Raw genomic sequence first — 18,758 nt, forward strand, 5'->3', positions numbered from 1 at the left:
ATGGATAGAATCATTGATCCAAAAGTGTTGAATGAGTTATAGATATTATTTATATAGATATTCAATATATTCAAGGTTGAGTTAGACGGATTTTTGATTGACAAGGGAGTCAACAGTTATGGGGTGTCAGCAGGAAAGTGGAGTTCAAGCCACAATTGGACCAACAAGCATCTTAACAAATGGCAGAGCAGGCCAGAGAGGCTGAATGGCCTATCGTATGCTCTTACTATTAAAATGCAATTTGTTGTCATTTCATCTTGGCTTATTCAATTTTCCCACGAATAAAAGTAGTATCTAGTTTCTGGTGTGAGGCATCATAATATAATATTTTGCTATTACTGGGAGGCAGAGAGAAAGTTCTCAACTACTTAACTGTTTCACAAAGCTCAAGAAGTCTACAGGAAAACTAATCTTTAAGCTCATCAAACCCATAAACTGGTTGACCAAACTCTTTGGAAATCCATTGTTCATCTATAGTGTTTACTATTGAGACAGGGAAAGAAAGACAAACACTCATGTAAAGCTTCCACATGAATACTACCTAATAATTTACTTGATAGGGCATCTACTTTTAAATCAATTGTGAACATCAAATTAAAAGATCCTAATTAATCATACACTATAGCTGCTTGGTAATCAGAAAAGAAGATCAAGTTCAGCATCAAGATCTTTTCACTGTGACTAAGGGAAGAGATGATGAATGCAAAGGGACAGGTGGTCTGAGGTGCATTTGTTTTAATGCGAGAAGTGTAGCAGGTAAGGCAGATGAACTTAGGGTTGGATTAGTACCTGGGAATATGATGTTATTGGTATTACTGAGACTTGGTTGAGGGAAGGGCAAGACTGGCAACTAAATATCCCAGGGTATAGATGCTTCAGGAGGGATAGAGCGGGAGGTAAAAGGGGTGGAGGAGTTGCATTACTGGTCATGGATGATATCACAGCTGTGATTAAGAAGGGCACGATGGCGGATTCAAGCACTGAGGCAATATGGGTAGAGCTAGGAAATAGGAAGGGTGCAGTAACATTGTTGGGACTTTACTACAGGCCTCCCAAAAGTGAGCGTGAGGTAGAGGTACAAATATGTAGACAGATTATACAAAATGTAGGAGCAATAGGGTGGTCGTGATGGGAGATTTTAACTTCCCCAACATTGAATGGGACTCATGTAGTGTTGGAGGCGTAGATGGAGCATCCAGGAGAGTTTTTTAGAGCAGTATGTAAATAGTCCAACTCGGGAAGGGACCATACTGGACCTGGTATTGGGGATAAGGAAGGGGAAAGTTTTGGGTATTCTAAAAGGCATTAAAGTAGACAAGTCCCCAGGTTCCGGATGGGATCTATCCCAGGTTACTGAGGGAAGCGAGGGACGAAATAGCTGGGGCCTTAACAGATATCTTTGCAGCATCCTTGAGCACGGGTGAGATCCCGGAGGACTGGAGAATTGCTAATGTTGTCCCTTTGTTTAAGAAGGGTAGCAGGGATAATCCAGGGAATTATAGACCTGTGAGCTTGACGTCAGTGGCAGGCAAACTGTTGGTGAAGATACTGAGGGATAGGATCTATTCACATTTGGAAGAAAATAGACTTATCAGTGATAGGCAGCATGGTTTTGTGCAGGGAAGGTCATGTCTTACAAACCTAATAGAATTCTTTGAGGAAGTGACAACATACATGGACTTCAGTAAGGCGTTTGATAAAGTTTCCCATGGCAGGTTGATGGTAAAAGTGAAGTTGTATGGGATTCAGGGTGTACTAGCTAGATGGATAAAGAACTGGCTGGGCAACAGGAGACAGAGAGTAGTGGTGGAAGGGAGTGTCTCAAAATGGAGAAAGGTGACTAGTGGTGTTCCACAGGGATCCGTGCTCGGATCACTGTTGTTTGTGATATACATAAATGATCTGGACAAAGGTATAGGTGGTCTGATTAGCAAGTTTGCAGATGATACTAAGATTGGTGGAGTTGCAGATAGCGAAGAAAACTGTCAGAGAATACTGCAAAATATAGATAAATTGGAGAGTTGGGCAGAGAAATGGCAGATGGAGTTCAATCCAGGCAAATGCGAGGTGATGCATTTTGGAAGATCTAATTCAAGAGCGGACTATGCGGTCAATGGAAGAGTCCTGGGGAAAATTGATGTACAGAGAGATCTGGGAGTTCAGGTCCATTGTACCCTGAAGGTGGCAACGCAGGACGATAGAGTGGTCAAGAAGGCATACAGCATGCTTGCCTTCATCGGATGGGGCATTGAGTACAAGAGTCGGTAGGTCATGTTACAGTTGTATAGAACTTTGGTTAGGCCACATTTGGAATACTGCGTGCAGTTCTGGTCGCCACATTACCAGAAGGATGTGGATGCTTTGGAGAGGGTGCAGAGGAGGTTCACCAGAATGCTGCCTGGTATGGAGGGTGCTAGTTATGAAGAAAGGTTGAGTAGATTAGGATTGTTTTCGTTGGAAAGACGGAGGTTGAGGGGGGACCTGATTGAGGTCTACAAAATTATGAGGGGTACGGACAGGGTGGATAGCAACACGCTTTTTCGAAGAGTGGGGGTCACGATTTCAAGGTGAGAGGGGGAAAGTTTAAGGGAGATGTGCGTGGAAAGTTTTTTACGCAGAGGGTGGTGGGTGCCTGGAATGCTTTGCCAGCGGAGGTGGTAGAGATGGGCATGATAGCATCATTTAAGATGCATCTAGACAGATATATGAACAGGCGGGGAACAACGGGAATTAGATCCTTGGAAAATAGGCGACAGGTTTAGATAAAGGAACTGGATCGGCGCAGGCTGGGAGGGCTGAAGAGCCTGTTCCTGTGCTGTAATTTTCTTTGCTCTTTGTTCACTACCTATCCATCTAAACATTTCTGGATGCCATTGAAAAAGGTTAGTGCCTGATGTCCCAGCCAAACTTATGGGCACATTCTTTACATCTAGAGGTCTTCTCCACGCACCTGCAACACCAATATGACTGTAATACGATGTGTTTCTTTCTTCTAAACCAGCAACTTTATTCTTATTTAAACGCTAGAATTTGGCTTTGAGGTAATACTTGAAATTTAAAACATACCTGAAGACGATATTGCTGTGTGAACTGATTCTTTTCCCACCATATACTGTAGTGATCCAGTCAGGTCTAGGACGTAATCCCCAGTCTTTCTTGCAATTATCAGAATATTGCTGCAAGTTCCATGGCACCGGTTCAAACATGTCTTTGACACCATCTGAACATGATGGCATCACCATTTCTGTACAAGTCTGACAACAACAAAAAAGTGACGAAAATATAAATTTGTGACCAATTTCTCTAAAACAGCCAAGCTTATATTGCACAACCCTTAGAAACTCAGACATTAAAGAAGTGAAAATGGTGAAATCCTTTTGGAGGAAAAAGCATTTTTTTCCTAATGTTTCTCCCCCTATTGGGAGCACCTGCTAAGATGAAAAACAAAACCCTGTAGGTGCGATGAACTTGAGACTATGGTCAGGCCAGAGATATTTCAGTTAATCATAATCATGCTTACATGGTGTATAATGAGACAACCTAAACCCTGACAGTTAGTGAGGATTGTATTAAGTTCAACGTTTTATTATAACTGGTAATCAGGCTCGCCACTGCCGCATTTAATAATGCTACTTTGAATCATAGAATTATAGAATTTACAGTGCAGAAGGAGGCCATTCGGCCCATCGAGTCTGCACCGGCCCTTGGAAAGAGCACCCTACCTAAGCTCACACCGCCTCCCTATCCCCTTAACGCAGTAACCCCATCTCACTTTTTTTTTGGACACCAATTTATCATGGCCAATCCACCTAACCTGCACATCTTTGGACTGTGGGAGGAAACAGGAGCACCCAGAGGAAACCCACGCAGACACGATGAGAACGTGCAGACTCCGCACTGACAGTGACCCAAGCCTGGAATCGAATCTGGGACCCTGAAGCTGTAAAGCAACTGTGCTAACCACTGTGCTACCGTGCTGCCCATGCAAGGTAAATAATTTTTTTTATGGAAGCCAAAATTAATTTTCTTCTATAATTAACTTAAGTTTTCAAATATTTAAACAAATAAATCAGATTTAGTCACCTATACAAACTGAAGATCATTTGTTATTTTGTTTAGCTGGTGTCATATATCACTGTCCTAATGTAAGGAAACATGACAAACAATTTGTGGATTATGAGGTTCCACAAACAGTAACGAGACAAATGGCTGGGCTCAGGCTGGCTATAGCAGAGAGACGGCCAATCACCCCACCATGTCCATGCCAGCAAGAGCAACCCAGCTGCTCCTGCCCTTTCCCTGGAGTCAGCCCTCTCTTTGGGTGCTGATCCAATTTCCTTTTAAAAGCCACAATTGAATCTGCCTCCATTACTATTTCAGGCAGTGTATTCCAGATCCCATGCATTCGCTGTTTAAAAAGAAATTCCTCATGTGACTGTTGGTTCTTTTGCCATTCACCTTAAATCAGTGTACTCTGGTTCTCAACTCTTTCGTCGATGAAAACAGTTTCTCTCTAACGACTCATGATTTTGAACATCTCTATCAAACCGCCTCTCAATCTTCTCTTCCCAAGGAGAACAGCCCCAGATTCTTCAATCTAGCCGCAAAACTGAAGTTCCTTAAACCCCAAAACAATTCTCGGAAATCTTTTCTTCACCCCATTTAAAGTCTTCACATCCTTATGAAAGTGAGGTGCCTAGAATTGAACACAATACTCTGGCTGAAGTTGAACTACTGCTATGTAAAGATTCATCATAATTTTGTAGCTTTTATAGTGTGTGCCTCTATTTATGAAGCCCAGGAGCCCACATGCCTGTTTAACTACTTTCTCAACCTACTCCATCACCTCCAAACATTTATGCACATTTACCCCCAGGTCTGTACCTCTTTAAGTGCTGTAAGCTACAGGGCTATGGACCGGGTGCAGGAAGGTGGAATTAGAAAGGGCATCTGGGTGTCCTCGGGCCGGCAAGAACAAGATGGGCCGAATGGCTTCCTGTGATGTAATATTTCTACGGTTTCCATGGTCTCTCTGTTGCTGTGCTCCTTTTAGAATTGTATCCTTTGTTTTATATTGCCTCTCCTGGCTCTCCCTACAAAATATGCATTACTTCACACTTCTCTGCGTTAAATTTCATCTACCATATATCAACCCATTCCACCATCTTATCTATGTCCTCTTGAACACTAGCACCATTCTCATTGGAACAGATGTGACCAATTTAGATGATATTTTCCCTGCTACAGAGCCCAAAACTAGAGATCAGAGCCTCAGCATGTGGGGACAGCCATTTGGGCTGAGATGAGGAGAAATGCTTTCACCCAGTGGCTTGTAAACTTTGGAATTCCTTATGAAGAGAGTAGTGAATGCTCACTCATATTGAAGGCTGAGTTCAATACATTTTGGGTGCTAAGGGAGTCAATGAGTATGGGGATTGGGTGGGAAAATAGAATCGATGTTGAAGGTCAGTCATAGCCTTTTTGAATGGCAGGGCGGGTTTAATGGGCCATATGGTCTTGCTCTGCTCCAATTTTCAGTGTTTCTATGTCTACGTTAATGGGCCATATGGCCGACCCCAGCTCCTATGTTATATCTCGCCCATGGAATGAATTTATGAACTGTTTTCTAAAACTGATTAATTTCACAGAGACAATTCTAGTGAACACTTAAAAATTGGGATGAACTTGATAATCTTAAACATCAAAGGTGTATTTGAAATTTGTTTTCAGGATGGGGTGATATTGCTAAGGGCGCCTTTACTGACCAGCCTCGTTAGTCGTTGGCCTCCTGAGACTGCTGGAATCCTTATTCAAATGCATTCAAAGGGTATTTAACTTTCTAAATTCTTTCTCACCCTCTCACAGCGTATTGCATCTTCACCTTTGCCGAGCCAATCTACATCAAAGGACATCAGAAGATGCACAGTGATGAATGTTGTACTGAGCACATATCTGACTGCTACAAATTACTTGTGTCAGGTATGGCAGAATGAGGAGGAGGAGGATACAAAGCAAGATAAACAAACGTATGAAATATCCTCTTGGGTTCATTAATTTTCTTCAACTACTCATTTTTCCCCCATTAGAATCAAACTGGAAGAATAATTTAGTATGTTTAATTCAATCTTGCCTGGATACCTTATATAGGGGAGGCTCAGGAAGGTACAGCTGCCAGAACTAAATAGTCAGCAGAAAGGAAGTACCAAAACTAATTTTACACTAAGTTTATAGCATCATGCATATGATCTTTTGTCACTGCACTGAAAATTGCCCTTATTTGAATACACTTAATTAACATGTCCATGTCACATCACCACCACACAATAGTGCTCCACGTGTAATCGCATTCACCTGGTAATACCAGCCTTGATCATCAAGATTGGAAGTTGCAGTCTGTGATATATTCAGACACTGTGCATTGCCCGTGTAGTTAAAATATACATTCAAAGCCTGAAAGATGTTTTGCATTAGGGACTTTGCTGGTAGTGAAGGATCCTTAAGAAAGCTGCAAACAACCTGAAAAGAAATCATTTTTAAAATGGATTAACTTGTCTTTGAAAATAGATTAGTCAGATTTTAGTAGAACTTGTAAGTTGGTTAGATTGATAAGATTCATGAAACACTGGTATATTCACAGGTAAACTTTAAAATATGTTTGCTTCAACTCCTCCTCTCCCTGGCATGCATCTCCACTGAGCTGTAAAATGCTGGATTATTATAGTTCTCTAATATGTGGGATTTTATGCATTCTTCTGTAATTTTCACATAAACTTTGAGAAACCTTAGCAATCTGAACTGCACAAAGAATGTATTTGGACTATTTTGGGATCACAACCGTGTTCCCTATTCAGCACAAAAAATACATTTTTTGTTCACTGTTATATGCTAGCCTTACGTGTATACAAATAATTTTAGGATGGTAAATAAATCTTTACAAATTATATATTTTTTTATTTAGACAATCATATTAGTATTAAAACTAAAAATTATATTTAGCAAATATAATTTAATCAAAGGCATTCCACTGCCTCTATTTTTATACAGGTTAAGCAGTGTAAAAATAGTTGACAGCAGACCCTCAACAAGCCCAAGTAACAGACTATTAATCTTTAAGATGATACTATGTTTACACAAACTTCAGAAATATAGTCAAAAACAAGGAATGATAGTCAATGATTAAAGAATCAAAAACATTTCAACTCAGAATTTGATCATTCAGTTCATTGTGCCGTAAGTGTTTTTTATTCATTCTTCCATTTCCCTGCTCTTTAACAACACTCTTAACATTTTTGCTCACCGTCAAATATTTAGCAAATTCTTTCTTAAATGTTTTGATTGTCTCTGATTTAATAACCACTTGCCAAAAATACCTAACATATTCTAGTAATATTGTACATTAAATATTCCTTCTACCTTTGTGATTTGATTTGTCTGTCTATTACCTATCCCCAAGCCTTGTCCTTGGGAGTGGCAATTTAATCATCTTTAAAAACATACAGTGCCAGTGTCACTTATTAGCTGTGAATGAGGTTAAACAGGTAACTAAAGTGCATGGAATTTAGACGCCCTACCCTTTACTGCAGGGTATCAAGTGTCAGAATAACTTGTCAAAATGCAATACATATTCAAACAACCGTTTATGCAAAAAATAATCTTTACACACTGACAAGTATCGAGCATGGTAAATAGTTTGGAAACCATCCTAGTCAGCTAGGGTTAGAACACCTTGATATTCCTGTTCTCAGAAGTTATCAGATCAGGCCTGGTTCGTATTTGGCCAGAATGATTTCTGCAATCCAAGACTGTTCTCTTCACCAATTAGAGCAGGGTATAAATAGAATGCTCAGATTTCAGAGCTAAAGATTTCCCTCAGCAAATACTCTACTGGAATCTTTCTTCATTTTCCATTCCCTCTCCTGCTCATTTGCAAAATAAATCGGTTTAAAATAGATGTTTACATTAATTACCTTAATAGGCCAGGCAGGAAGAGGTTGTAAAAAGTCAGCCGCATACGGGTAATCCACCATAGCCAAATTAACCCAAGTGTCACTCAGCCATGATTTGAAGGATGCCACATCAGATGCTTGTAAAGGGGAGCAGAGATGTAATGCATGGGAAATAAAGTTTAAGCCTTCCACTAAAAATGGGAACCAAAAGAGAGATCAAATTTCAAAAAATATTTAAATATTACTTTAATATAGAGACATCAATAGCTACACTGAGAAATCATAAACTAAGCTAAACAGACTTATTTTTAGCAAACCTGACGATAGTTTAGTAATTAATGATGTGAGTGAAAATGGACTGTAACGTTAGAGCAGGATTGGACAGAAAAATAACTCAACAATTGGGTAAATATGTTAACTTGGGTTTTGGCAGAGATTAGCAGCATGTATTACTTTCTGCTGTCAATTATGGTGAGGGATAAGGTCAGATTAAAGGCAAAACACAGTTTCCAAATCAAAATATAATTCTCTAGAGCACCTGCAACTTCATTTACAATGTCATTTTGCCGACTACAATACCTTCACATTGTAAGGAAACTGTACCATGTTCGCGTAAAAAGTTAGTGGATAAAATGGTCAAAAAGCAGAGCCCATGACCAATAAATAATGCTGAAGCTCTTAATTTATTAAACTGTTGACATATGTAGCACAACAAGGACACCAGGGTATTATGGTTCCTCCCACTAGTCCCGAAAGACGTGTTGTTAGGTAATTTGGACATTCTGATTTCTCTGTCTGTGTACTCGAACAGCAGCCGGAATGTGGCGACTAGGGGCTTTTCACAGTAACTTCATTGCAATGTTAATGTAAGCCAACTTGTGGCAATAAAGATTATTACTTTAAACGAAGAGGGTAATGCAGTGTTCCCTCATTTAAGGAAAAATACATTTTATTACTTGATTTGGCAAAATTAAAAACAAGTGGTATTCATGATCAATTAACAGGATTTTAGGCAGAGCTGCCCAAACTGCTGCATATGCAGCTGAGCACCCTGGATATCTGACCCATGAAGCAGAGTGACTTACATTCTGCAGTCCATTCTGAAAATTATGACATCAATTCTAAACAATTTGTAAATTAGCTTTAGATGGAAAGGAAACATGTGTGTGAACCTAATTACATCTACAGTACTGGACCCCGTATCCGGGAAGCTCAGCATTGGACGTATGCCAGACTTGGGATTTAACGGATTTTGGATGCTAGGCCTAATATGTATTTATTGCTCATAAAATATAGGACGAAAAATAAATAAAAGGAATTTATTCAAATTGCTACCCAGGGTGCCAGTTTAGAGTGTAGCCAGTTGATGGTTGCATCCAGATTTTGGGGCACTGGCCCTGTAATATATTTTTGAATCTGTGACTTAAAACGTGGAAGGGTAGAACATGAAAGTGTATTTTGTGATGTCAATGTTTTCTGTCGTAATATTTTTCGATAAGGTCCAGGGGCAACTGAAAACTAATAGCCAAAAAGACAAACATTTGGGGGCAGCACGGTGGCGCAGTGGTTAGCACTGCAGCCTCATGGCACCAAGATCCCAGATTCGATCCCAGCTCCGGGTTACTGTCCGTGTGGAGATTGCACATTCTCCCTGTGTTTGCGTGGGTTTCGCTCCACAACCAAAGATGTGCAGGGTAGGTGGAGTGACCACACTAAGTTGCCCCTTAATTGGAAAAAAATAAATTGGGTACTCTAAATTTTTTTAAAGTACAATCAAAAAAATATATATAATTTTTAAAAATTTGAATAAAGTTTGGATATACCTGTCTTAGGGTTTCTGAAATTACAGTGAAATATAGGGACATAAATTGGTCCCCACCATTTATTGGGTATGTGAATCTTGAACTGCCATGCCAATTGCCATGAAGCTGGTAGCATGCAAATTTGGTATTGCCTCCTCACTTACCAGAGTGTAGCATTGGTCCGGGTAGGGAGCAAGCTGTCAACTACCTGAGAACTTAGGCAGGGATCATAGAGTCATAGAATCCCTACAGTGCTGAAGGAGGCCATTCGGCCCATTGAGTCTGCACCGATCATCCAAAAGCGCATCCCTACCTAGGCTCACTCCCCCAGCCTATCCCCATAACTCAGTCACCCCACCTAATATTTTTGGACATTAGGGACAATTTATCATGACCAAGCACCTAACCTACACATCTTTGGACTGTGGAAGGAAACATGAGCACACAGAGGAAACCCATGCAGACACAGAGAAAATGTGCAAACTCCACACAGACAATCACCCAAGGCTGGAATTGAACCCAGGTCCCTGGCATTGTGAGGCAACAGTGCTAACCACTGTGCCACCATGATGAAGCTGGTAAATTGCATTGTCTACATTTATAAGGCTATATTAGTCAGGAATTGGGCTGATTCAGATTCTTAAAAGGAGTACTCAATGACATGACAAGAAACAATCTGTTCACATCAAATTACAGCTGCTAATTGGTGCATGTTTGCAGAGGAACAAGTATATGAATAGAGGATAATCCTATTTTTCTCTCATTCCAGGGGCATGTATTGTGCAGCACCAAGAGAATTCTTCTTTTCCACATTTTTGCAGTGAGTTACATGGATGGACAGAGCCATTATATGGGCCGACATATATAATGTAGCAATTCATCAGCTCCCCAAGTTACTTTCTTAAGACATGTAAGACTTTAATCTAATAAGAAACCTTCAAACTAATAATGAATAGAAACCGCAACTATCGTTAAATCTCAGACCAGGCTTTTGTACCTGTGGATGACAGTTTATTTATTGCATCCCAAGAATTTCTGATGCTTTCAGAACAACCTTTCCCACTCTTCAAGAAGTCATTGGTTACAATAGTGTTGAAGTCTCCACATGCGGTCAAATTTTCAAACAGCCATATTGGAGCAGAAGCAGCAAGAGCTCTACAATACAAATACACATGCAAATATTAGTGGACAATAATACTTAATATGATTGGATACTAATTGTCCACTATTTTAACAATGATTGTCGGGAGTTTATTTTGTCAGGAGTTTATTTTAATACTGGTGTTAAAACAGTAGGAATAATTTTATATGATCATGTTTACCAACAGTACAGTAATAATCATACAGCACAATTTTCATGCCAAACTAATATTATAAAAAAAAGTTGAAAATAATAACAAACGCAAGGTCCACAAATAGACTGGGCGAAATTTTCCATTCTGTACACAGAGTGCTGACTGAGGGAGGAAACCTGAGATAATCCATTCCTCTTGGCAGAAAGAATTTGAAGGTATAGCCCATGCTGTCATACTGGCAGGGCGAGGCCAGGAAAAGTCAGCAGATGGGAATCCTGAGATCAGGGCGCCCTTCCAACAGAAAAATCATGAACCCTCCCCCACAAAAGAAGACTCCTCCAATGGAGCTCCCTAGGGTACTGTCCTCTTCCCCGCCGCCCCCACCCCTGTGCATCCCTAGCGGGTTCCCTTCACTTGGTTCCCCCTTTTGAAAAGCAGTTGTAAACCTTGCTGACGTGAGGGAATTCCAGATGTGGGAGGACAAGACAGTGGGAAAGCCTGCTAATAATGTTTAAATTTCTTGAAACGATGTTCCCGACCTCACTGGGCAGGAACTTTGTTATGTCACCAGCAAGGTGGGGGGGGGGGGGAAATCACAAAACGAGGGGCGGGATTCTCCCCTAACCAGCGGGGCGGGCCGTACCGGTGCCGAGGAGTGGCGTGAACCACTCCGGTGTTGGGCCGCCCAGAAGGTGAGGAATCCTCCGCACCTTCAGGGACTAGGCTGGCACAGGCGGGGTTGGCGCTGCGCCAGGCAGCGCCGAAGGGCTTGGTGTGATGCCGAAGGCCCTCCACCTGCTGCCGCAAGTTGGCGCATGCGCGGGAGCACCAGCGTACGCTGGCATCATCCCAGCGCATGCCCACGGGGGTTCTTCTCTGCGCCGGCCATGACGGACCACTACACCGGCCGGCGCGGAGGGAAAGAGTGCCCCCACGGCACAGGCCCGCCTGCGGATCGTTGTCCCCGATCGCGGGCCAGGCCACCGTGGGGGCCCTCCTGGGGCCAGATCCCCCCGCTCAGCCTCGAGGACGCCACAGGCAGCCCGCAGAGCCAGGACCCGCCGGAATGGACATGGTGTAATGTATGCCGGTGGGACCCGCCGCAAACGTGCCGCCACTCGGCCCATTGTGGGACGGAGAAATGCCGGGGAGTGGGCCACTGCCAATGGCCCCCGAACAATGCGTGCGATTTCCACCCCCGCCGAAATACCGACGCTGGAGAATCCGGCAGCCAGCGTTGGAGTGTCAGGGCGGGATTCACACTGTCCCCCAGGCTACTCTCCGGCTCGGCGGGGGTCGGAGAATCCTGCCCAGGATCTCGCCGGCGGGATACTCGTTTTACAAGTCGCACAATATTTATTTTCTACAATGTGGAAGGAGACCATTCGGCCAATCAAATCGGCACCAAGCACCCCACCCAGGTCCATACTCCAACCCTATCCTTGTAACCCTACGTAACCTATGCATCTTTGGACACTAAGCGGCAATCGATCATGGCCAATCCACCTCACCTGAACAGCTTTGGACTGTGGGAGGAAACCCACGCAGACACAGAGAGAATGTGCAAACTCCACACACACAGTCAAGAAAGACCGAAATTGAACCCAGGTACCTGGAGCTTTGAGGCAGCAGTGCTAACCACTGAGCTGTCATGCCGCCATTTAGGCTTCCGGAGAACTCTGGTGCAAAATCGTGATCATTGTATTTGCACCCAGACTTAGAATTTGCTGTGTAAAACATTTGGATGGCAAAGAATACTGCAGGGCCAATAAAATATTGCATAGGTGGGATTCTCCGCTGGCAGGATTCTCCATTGCGCTGGCAGCACACCCATGCCCTGGGATTTCCCAACGGCATAGGGCTGCCCACAATGGGAAACCTCACACTGGTGAGATGGAGGATCCCGCTGCCGGTGGGGGCGGTGTGCTCCAGAAAACGGGCGTGGCGGAACGGAGAATCCTGTCCCATATTTTTAATTCAGGTTATATATGCAAATATATCTGCACTGTAAATTCTATGAAAAGTACCCATCTGGATACTTCACATCACTTTCATTTAACATTTCAGCTAGATTACATACTGCACAACATTTACATAAATAACCATTATGATAGAAAGTTTTATTTATAGATCAAATTAACAAGTGACTTAGAAAACAATGAAAGGCAGAGATTAAGGTTAACTATGATATTTAACGGGAATGAGAAAAATATTTGAAAAATAACATTTTTTATGGTAAAGAGAAAATGGCATTAGAGTATATTCCATATAGATCTACCACCGACATAATATTCATGATTAATGCTTGGAGGATATCTTTCTTCAGCTACTTTCATTAACTTCTAGTCATTTGATTTTATCTCTGGCATTATCGTCAGTCTCTTCCTTTAAATTAACACCAACACTTCCATGTATTTTCACAAGCAGTTATCAGAGCAAGCCATAATACTATACATGGGATTGTACCAAAGTTTAGCAAATTTCGTGGCAAATTTTTGGTCTTTATTTTAGGTACTTTATATCCAAACACTGTTGGACTTGACTAATTGATGCCACATATTAAGCCAAGAATTTTATTATAGTCAATTAATACATCAAAATATCAGTTTTTTCCCATAATTGCAGTTTTCTTATACAAATAAATTATACAATATTGATTAGAATCCAAAATGGAATATATTTCAAGTGTACTCTTTATTTTAACTGATCTGTGATTTCCTTTGTCTCTACATATAGACACAATTTATAATGCTTTAACTTCAGTGATCTACCATAGAATCATACCTTATTAAACAGATTCATTGCTTTAAAAGTGGAACATCTGAACTAAAAGAAAAATCTTCAAAGACCAAATTGAGTATAAAACAGAAGTAATTCCTTTTGCTTCTAAAATAGTGCATTTAAACACAGTTGAACATTCAGTGGTATTTTAAATTGTACCTAATTGTTAAAAAAAAAAGAAAGATTTTTCTCCTGTTGATAGTCTCCCTTCCCTCCCAAACTAATACTCACCCAACAACAATGTTTGGATACTTCATCCTAAACCAGGCTGCTAACATTCCTCCATAGGAGCCACCAATAGCAATAACAGGACTAGTCTGAGCTCCATGGATGGTCTGTTTGAGATGCTGAATAAGAACTGCAAAGTCAGCCAAAGCCTGCTCAGACGTGAAGTAGTTCAAGTTCTTAAGATTCTAGGAGAGAAACATTCCTAAAATGTAATTCCAAATGACACGTGAAAGTGGACATGACATTACTTAATAACCTGCACATATTTCAAAATATGTCTTTGTAAACAAAGTCATTTTTATAAATAGTTCAACAGTATCAACACAAATTGAGCTCACAATTACCACATCTATCACACACACAGCATCAAACAATTTCAGAAGACAGCTGAAATGTGGGATTTTCTTGCCATTGGCTTGGAAGACCATTGTGATTTTGTCCTGTTTATGCTGTATTAATGGTATTGATCCCAGAGCTAAGACAGCACAAGCAACAAATGTATAGATAAAAACAGACTATAAATATTGTAAATAGGATAGGATCGCTATGTAGTTCTAATGTGTTAGATATCCACTTCAAAATACACACATAACAATCAATATTAAATATGCTAAAGCCTTTATTGGTGAAGGAATTAAAACACTGGTTCCATCTGATCATGATTTCACATCCCTTGTATTGGGCATTTGAACTGTTTCCAGTGGAACTATTTTACTATCATCCTCTGAAAATGACTTTGAACACAGGGCGGTTCTTTGAAAACGCAAGAAATATAACCAAGTACTTATTACTTAAGGTCACAAAGTTCATAAGGGTGGTAAAAGCAGCATTTGCCAGATTAAATAAACTGGGGCGGAAAAGGTACTTTTGCATACAAATCCTGATGATCATTTTCTGTTTCTTCCGGGTTACTTTACAAGTTGTTTTCATGGTCTGTGACCTATGAATTCACTTGCTTTGTCATATACGTCAGTTATACAGGGACTAAGAGCTCTAATCCAGGCTCATCATTTACCACCGCCCATTTCATTAAATTGTCCAATATCCTAAAATGAGTTAAAAAGGATAAGAAACACCCATGGCTGCTCATAACCACGGTGCTCTCGCATCATGTTTTCCCTCACATAGTCCACTACCTCTCCACTGCATATGAAGTTTCAAAATCAAAACTAAAATCACAAACATTTGTTTGACTGCACGTCTGGATTCCCTTGTCCCATACATGCCTGCTCTCTTTCACATTCCCTCTCATTTCATTCACTTCTGTGTTATTTTAAAATTTATTGCCTTGTGAGCAGGAGCAGAAGAAGTAAGAAACTCTTTTTGAGGCTGTGGGAATTTGGCAGTGAAACCTGCCCTGCTCCACATACCTCTTCTGGTGGGTTTCATTGAATCAATTCAAACATAATTAATTCAGGTTTATAGCTGTAGGAGCAGTTGCATTTTCTGCACATTCAACGCACATTTGTCACCATAAACAGGCCATCACACACAGAATTACCTTCCTTGTTCCTTTTCATTCGCCTAATTTAGCTTTCAATGCTTCCTGACAAACTATTTTGAGTTGCTGCATCCTTCCTCACAAGCACACAAAGACTGATTACTGAGCCAAATGTAAAAGACAGAGCACGACTAAAATCTACATTGTAAACCATATTTAGAAACTGAAGAAGCATTTTTCCATATTTTACACACCTTTTTTCATATTACCAGTCATCAATTCCAACATCTCTCCCTTTCCTTGTCTGCATAATTTTAAATATCGTTTTATTCCATAGTCCTTTATTTTTGTTGAGTTTTTCTTCCATTTTATAACAAAAAGCAGGTGGTGATCAAAGAACTAACTTGGACTTAATACACCTGGCAGAGCCCCAACTGAATTATAACTACTGAATTATCATAACCACCTAGTTTCATGGTTCATACTTATAATTCAGAAGTCATTTTTAGCTTTGGGAAGATTACATTTGTGCAAGTAAGGTAATTAAAGTGCTGGACTTTCTAAGTTCCCAGAACACCACAAGTTGTGGCAATTCAAACGGTGACCTATGTTGAGTTAATGAGGCCAGATAAGAAGGGAGAAAAGTTAAAATAATGGATGGTCCATTTCTGAGATTTGTAGAGCCAGGTGATCGACACCTACCTCAATAAAATATTTAAATTACGTATACAGTTCCCAGATGAAAAGAAGCTCAAGGCAGTTTGTAAATAAGGAAGTTTCTTGCTGGAACCAGCAAATCTGAAAGAGAGGATCCTTAACTCTATAGAGGTACAAATTATTTATATGCACCTCAAAATCAAAGGTTTGGTTTCAAACCTAAAAGATAATTAATGTAAATATCTGTTTAGAATATCCTAGATATGCCCTGTTGTCATGGAGATAAGTTAGAGGGAATTGACCTTTTGTATGGGGTTTACCTGTGTGTCTTGCTCACAAAACCAAGCAGTTCAGCTTGGAAAAGCCAAAGATTTTGGAGTTGGAACTGGAAAAAAACAGGTTTGTGTGTAAGCCCTGAGTTTGAAGGCAGAGGAAAATAATTTGGTAATAATTTGTCCACATCATTTGTGGACCAGGAGAATAGAGCAATTGGAAACCAGTAGTATTCCTAATTTTCTGTTAAAGTTCAATGCACAAAAATCGAATAAAGTTCAAGCTTGAGCTGAAAACTCCCAGACTTTACAAGGGAGCTGTGGAAAAGTCTGAAATTAGTCCCAAGAAAGTGGATAACCTTCAAGAACCTGATAAGTAGCCAAAGACTTTCTGGAGGAAGTCATAAGAAAAACAAAAGAGACCAATTTGAGAATTCTAGTCAAAAGTATATGTGATTGTGTTCAATATGCTTTTCAAGGTAAACTATATGTAGTCACCTGAGACAATATTTATGTAGTTGTGTTTACTTTGTTTGATTCTTGTACATTAAAATTCATTTGTTTAAAATGGAATCTTCATTCTATCAGTAAATAACAAGGATTTCAAATTTCTCTTTAAACATTAATGGTTTCGACAGGGATCGTAACAAGATGTGATTCCAGACTTCAGAATTGAGCCTAAAAAACCACAACATGGACTCATATGAAAGACACGCTTGTTAGGTGAATTGGACATACTGAATTCTCCCTTAGTGTGCCTGAACAGGCGCCAGAGTGTAGCGGCTAGGGGATTTTCATAGTGGCTTCATTGCAATGTCAATGTTAGCCTACTTGTGACAATAATAAAGATTATTATTACTGTAAAAGAATCATCTCAAAGCACTTCACAAATAGGCAATGGCCACTGACTATTCTGCTCCCTCAGTCTATTGTGCTCAGGAACTTCGCCAAGCTAAATGCATGGATGAGGCTCTATGAAATAGTTGGTGAACTGAATAGTTAATCGGGCAGCACGGTGTGCAGTGGTTAGCACTGCTGTCTCACGGCGCCAAGGTCCCAGGTTCGATCCCGACTCTGGGTCACTGTTCGTGTGGAGTTTGCACATTCTCCCCGTGTTTTCGTGGGTTTCACCCCCACAACACAAAGATGTGCATGTTAGGTGGATTGACCACGCTAAATTGCCCCTTAATTGGAAAAAATGAATTGGGCACTCTAAATTTATTTTTAAAAACTAAATAGTTAATCCAAAAAATATTTTTTCCCAAAAAGAAATATTAACTATTTAAGATCCCCATCCTCTGATATCTAAATCCCAGATTACTTGGTAAATATTATTTTCAACACAAGGGGTAAATTATTTATAGTATTTATTTTAAATGCATTGCCCCAGTCCATATCAAAATATTGAAAAATCTAGGTTTGAATATCCTCAGCAGAAGATTTCATTACACTGTATCGATCCAATGGCATAACTTTGAGTGTTACAACAGTAGTGCTACTAAACCTTTATTGCCTTGACATAGCATGATTTTTCTGTGGTCAGGTTTGTAGCAAGATCAGAAGACAGTGTTGGAGAGAGCAAAACATTTGTCTCTGAGATAGACCAGACAAAAAGTTAAGTTTGGAAGATGTGCTTTCAAAACTTACGCTGAATGATTTGTCCCCAAAAGGCATGGACTCTCCATAATAGCGGTGCTCAGCAAATACCAACATGGCTTCCAGTTCCTTAGATATCTCCCACATAAAACCCTGAAAAATAATTATACATTAAAAAGCCATGATATCAACACTGATTATAAAAAAATAGAGCTAGGATGTGCCACCAATCACTTTTGTTTGTCAGAAGGTTGGGTTGGGGAGGAATGGAAATGAGGAAAGATCGCCACCTGAGGCACTGATCCTTTTAAGGACGCCATATGCTTGCACTGGAACTTGTCTGGATAATGTTCTGTCAGTTGCTGTAAACTACCATTAATACTTTAGCCATGGAAGGCAACAAGGACAACAAAAACATATTTAACTGAACCAGCTGGTCAATTGAATAAGAGAGAAGTAAATTAGAAACAAGAAAGGAAAAGCAAGAAAATGAAAAGAGACAAAGAAAATGCATTAAAAAATGAAGCCAACCAGCAAGAGTGAATAAAGGAGTGAAAGAAATAAGGAAAGTGGGACAAGAACAAAAATAAAATGCAAATGAGAACCAAAAGAAGGAAGGAAAGTATTCCCTAAGCAAATTTAACACTGTTTTACAAAATAAATGCAGAAGCTAATTTACCACAGCACGATCCCACAAACACCAGGTGATCAGGGATCAGCTAACATGTTTATTTTATCCT

The 18,758-nt window shown here is 40.4% G+C and overlaps 1 protein-coding gene across 1 annotated transcript in view; it reads right to left on the bottom strand.

Annotated features, from left to right (window-relative positions):
• LOC119977505 (prolylcarboxypeptidase (angiotensinase C)) overlaps positions 1 to 18,758 on the bottom strand; it is a 39,247-nt gene that overhangs the window by 2,226 nt on the left and 18,263 nt on the right. Inside the window, exons 3-8 of the mRNA XM_038818541.1 lie at positions 18,070 to 18,171; positions 14,056 to 14,237; positions 10,746 to 10,903; positions 7,968 to 8,137; positions 6,352 to 6,516; positions 3,067 to 3,254 (exon numbers count right to left, since the gene is read on the bottom strand). Coding sequence (XP_038674469.1) covers positions 3,067 to 3,254; positions 6,352 to 6,516; positions 7,968 to 8,137; positions 10,746 to 10,903; positions 14,056 to 14,237; positions 18,070 to 18,171 — 965 coding nt within the window. The remainder of the gene's footprint in view (positions 1 to 3,066; positions 3,255 to 6,351; positions 6,517 to 7,967; positions 8,138 to 10,745; positions 10,904 to 14,055; positions 14,238 to 18,069; positions 18,172 to 18,758) is intronic.

The sequence above is a fragment of the Scyliorhinus canicula genome, chromosome 14, assembly GCF_902713615.1.
Source record: "Scyliorhinus canicula chromosome 14, sScyCan1.1, whole genome shotgun sequence".
Taxonomy (NCBI): domain Eukaryota; kingdom Metazoa; phylum Chordata; class Chondrichthyes; order Carcharhiniformes; family Scyliorhinidae; genus Scyliorhinus; species Scyliorhinus canicula.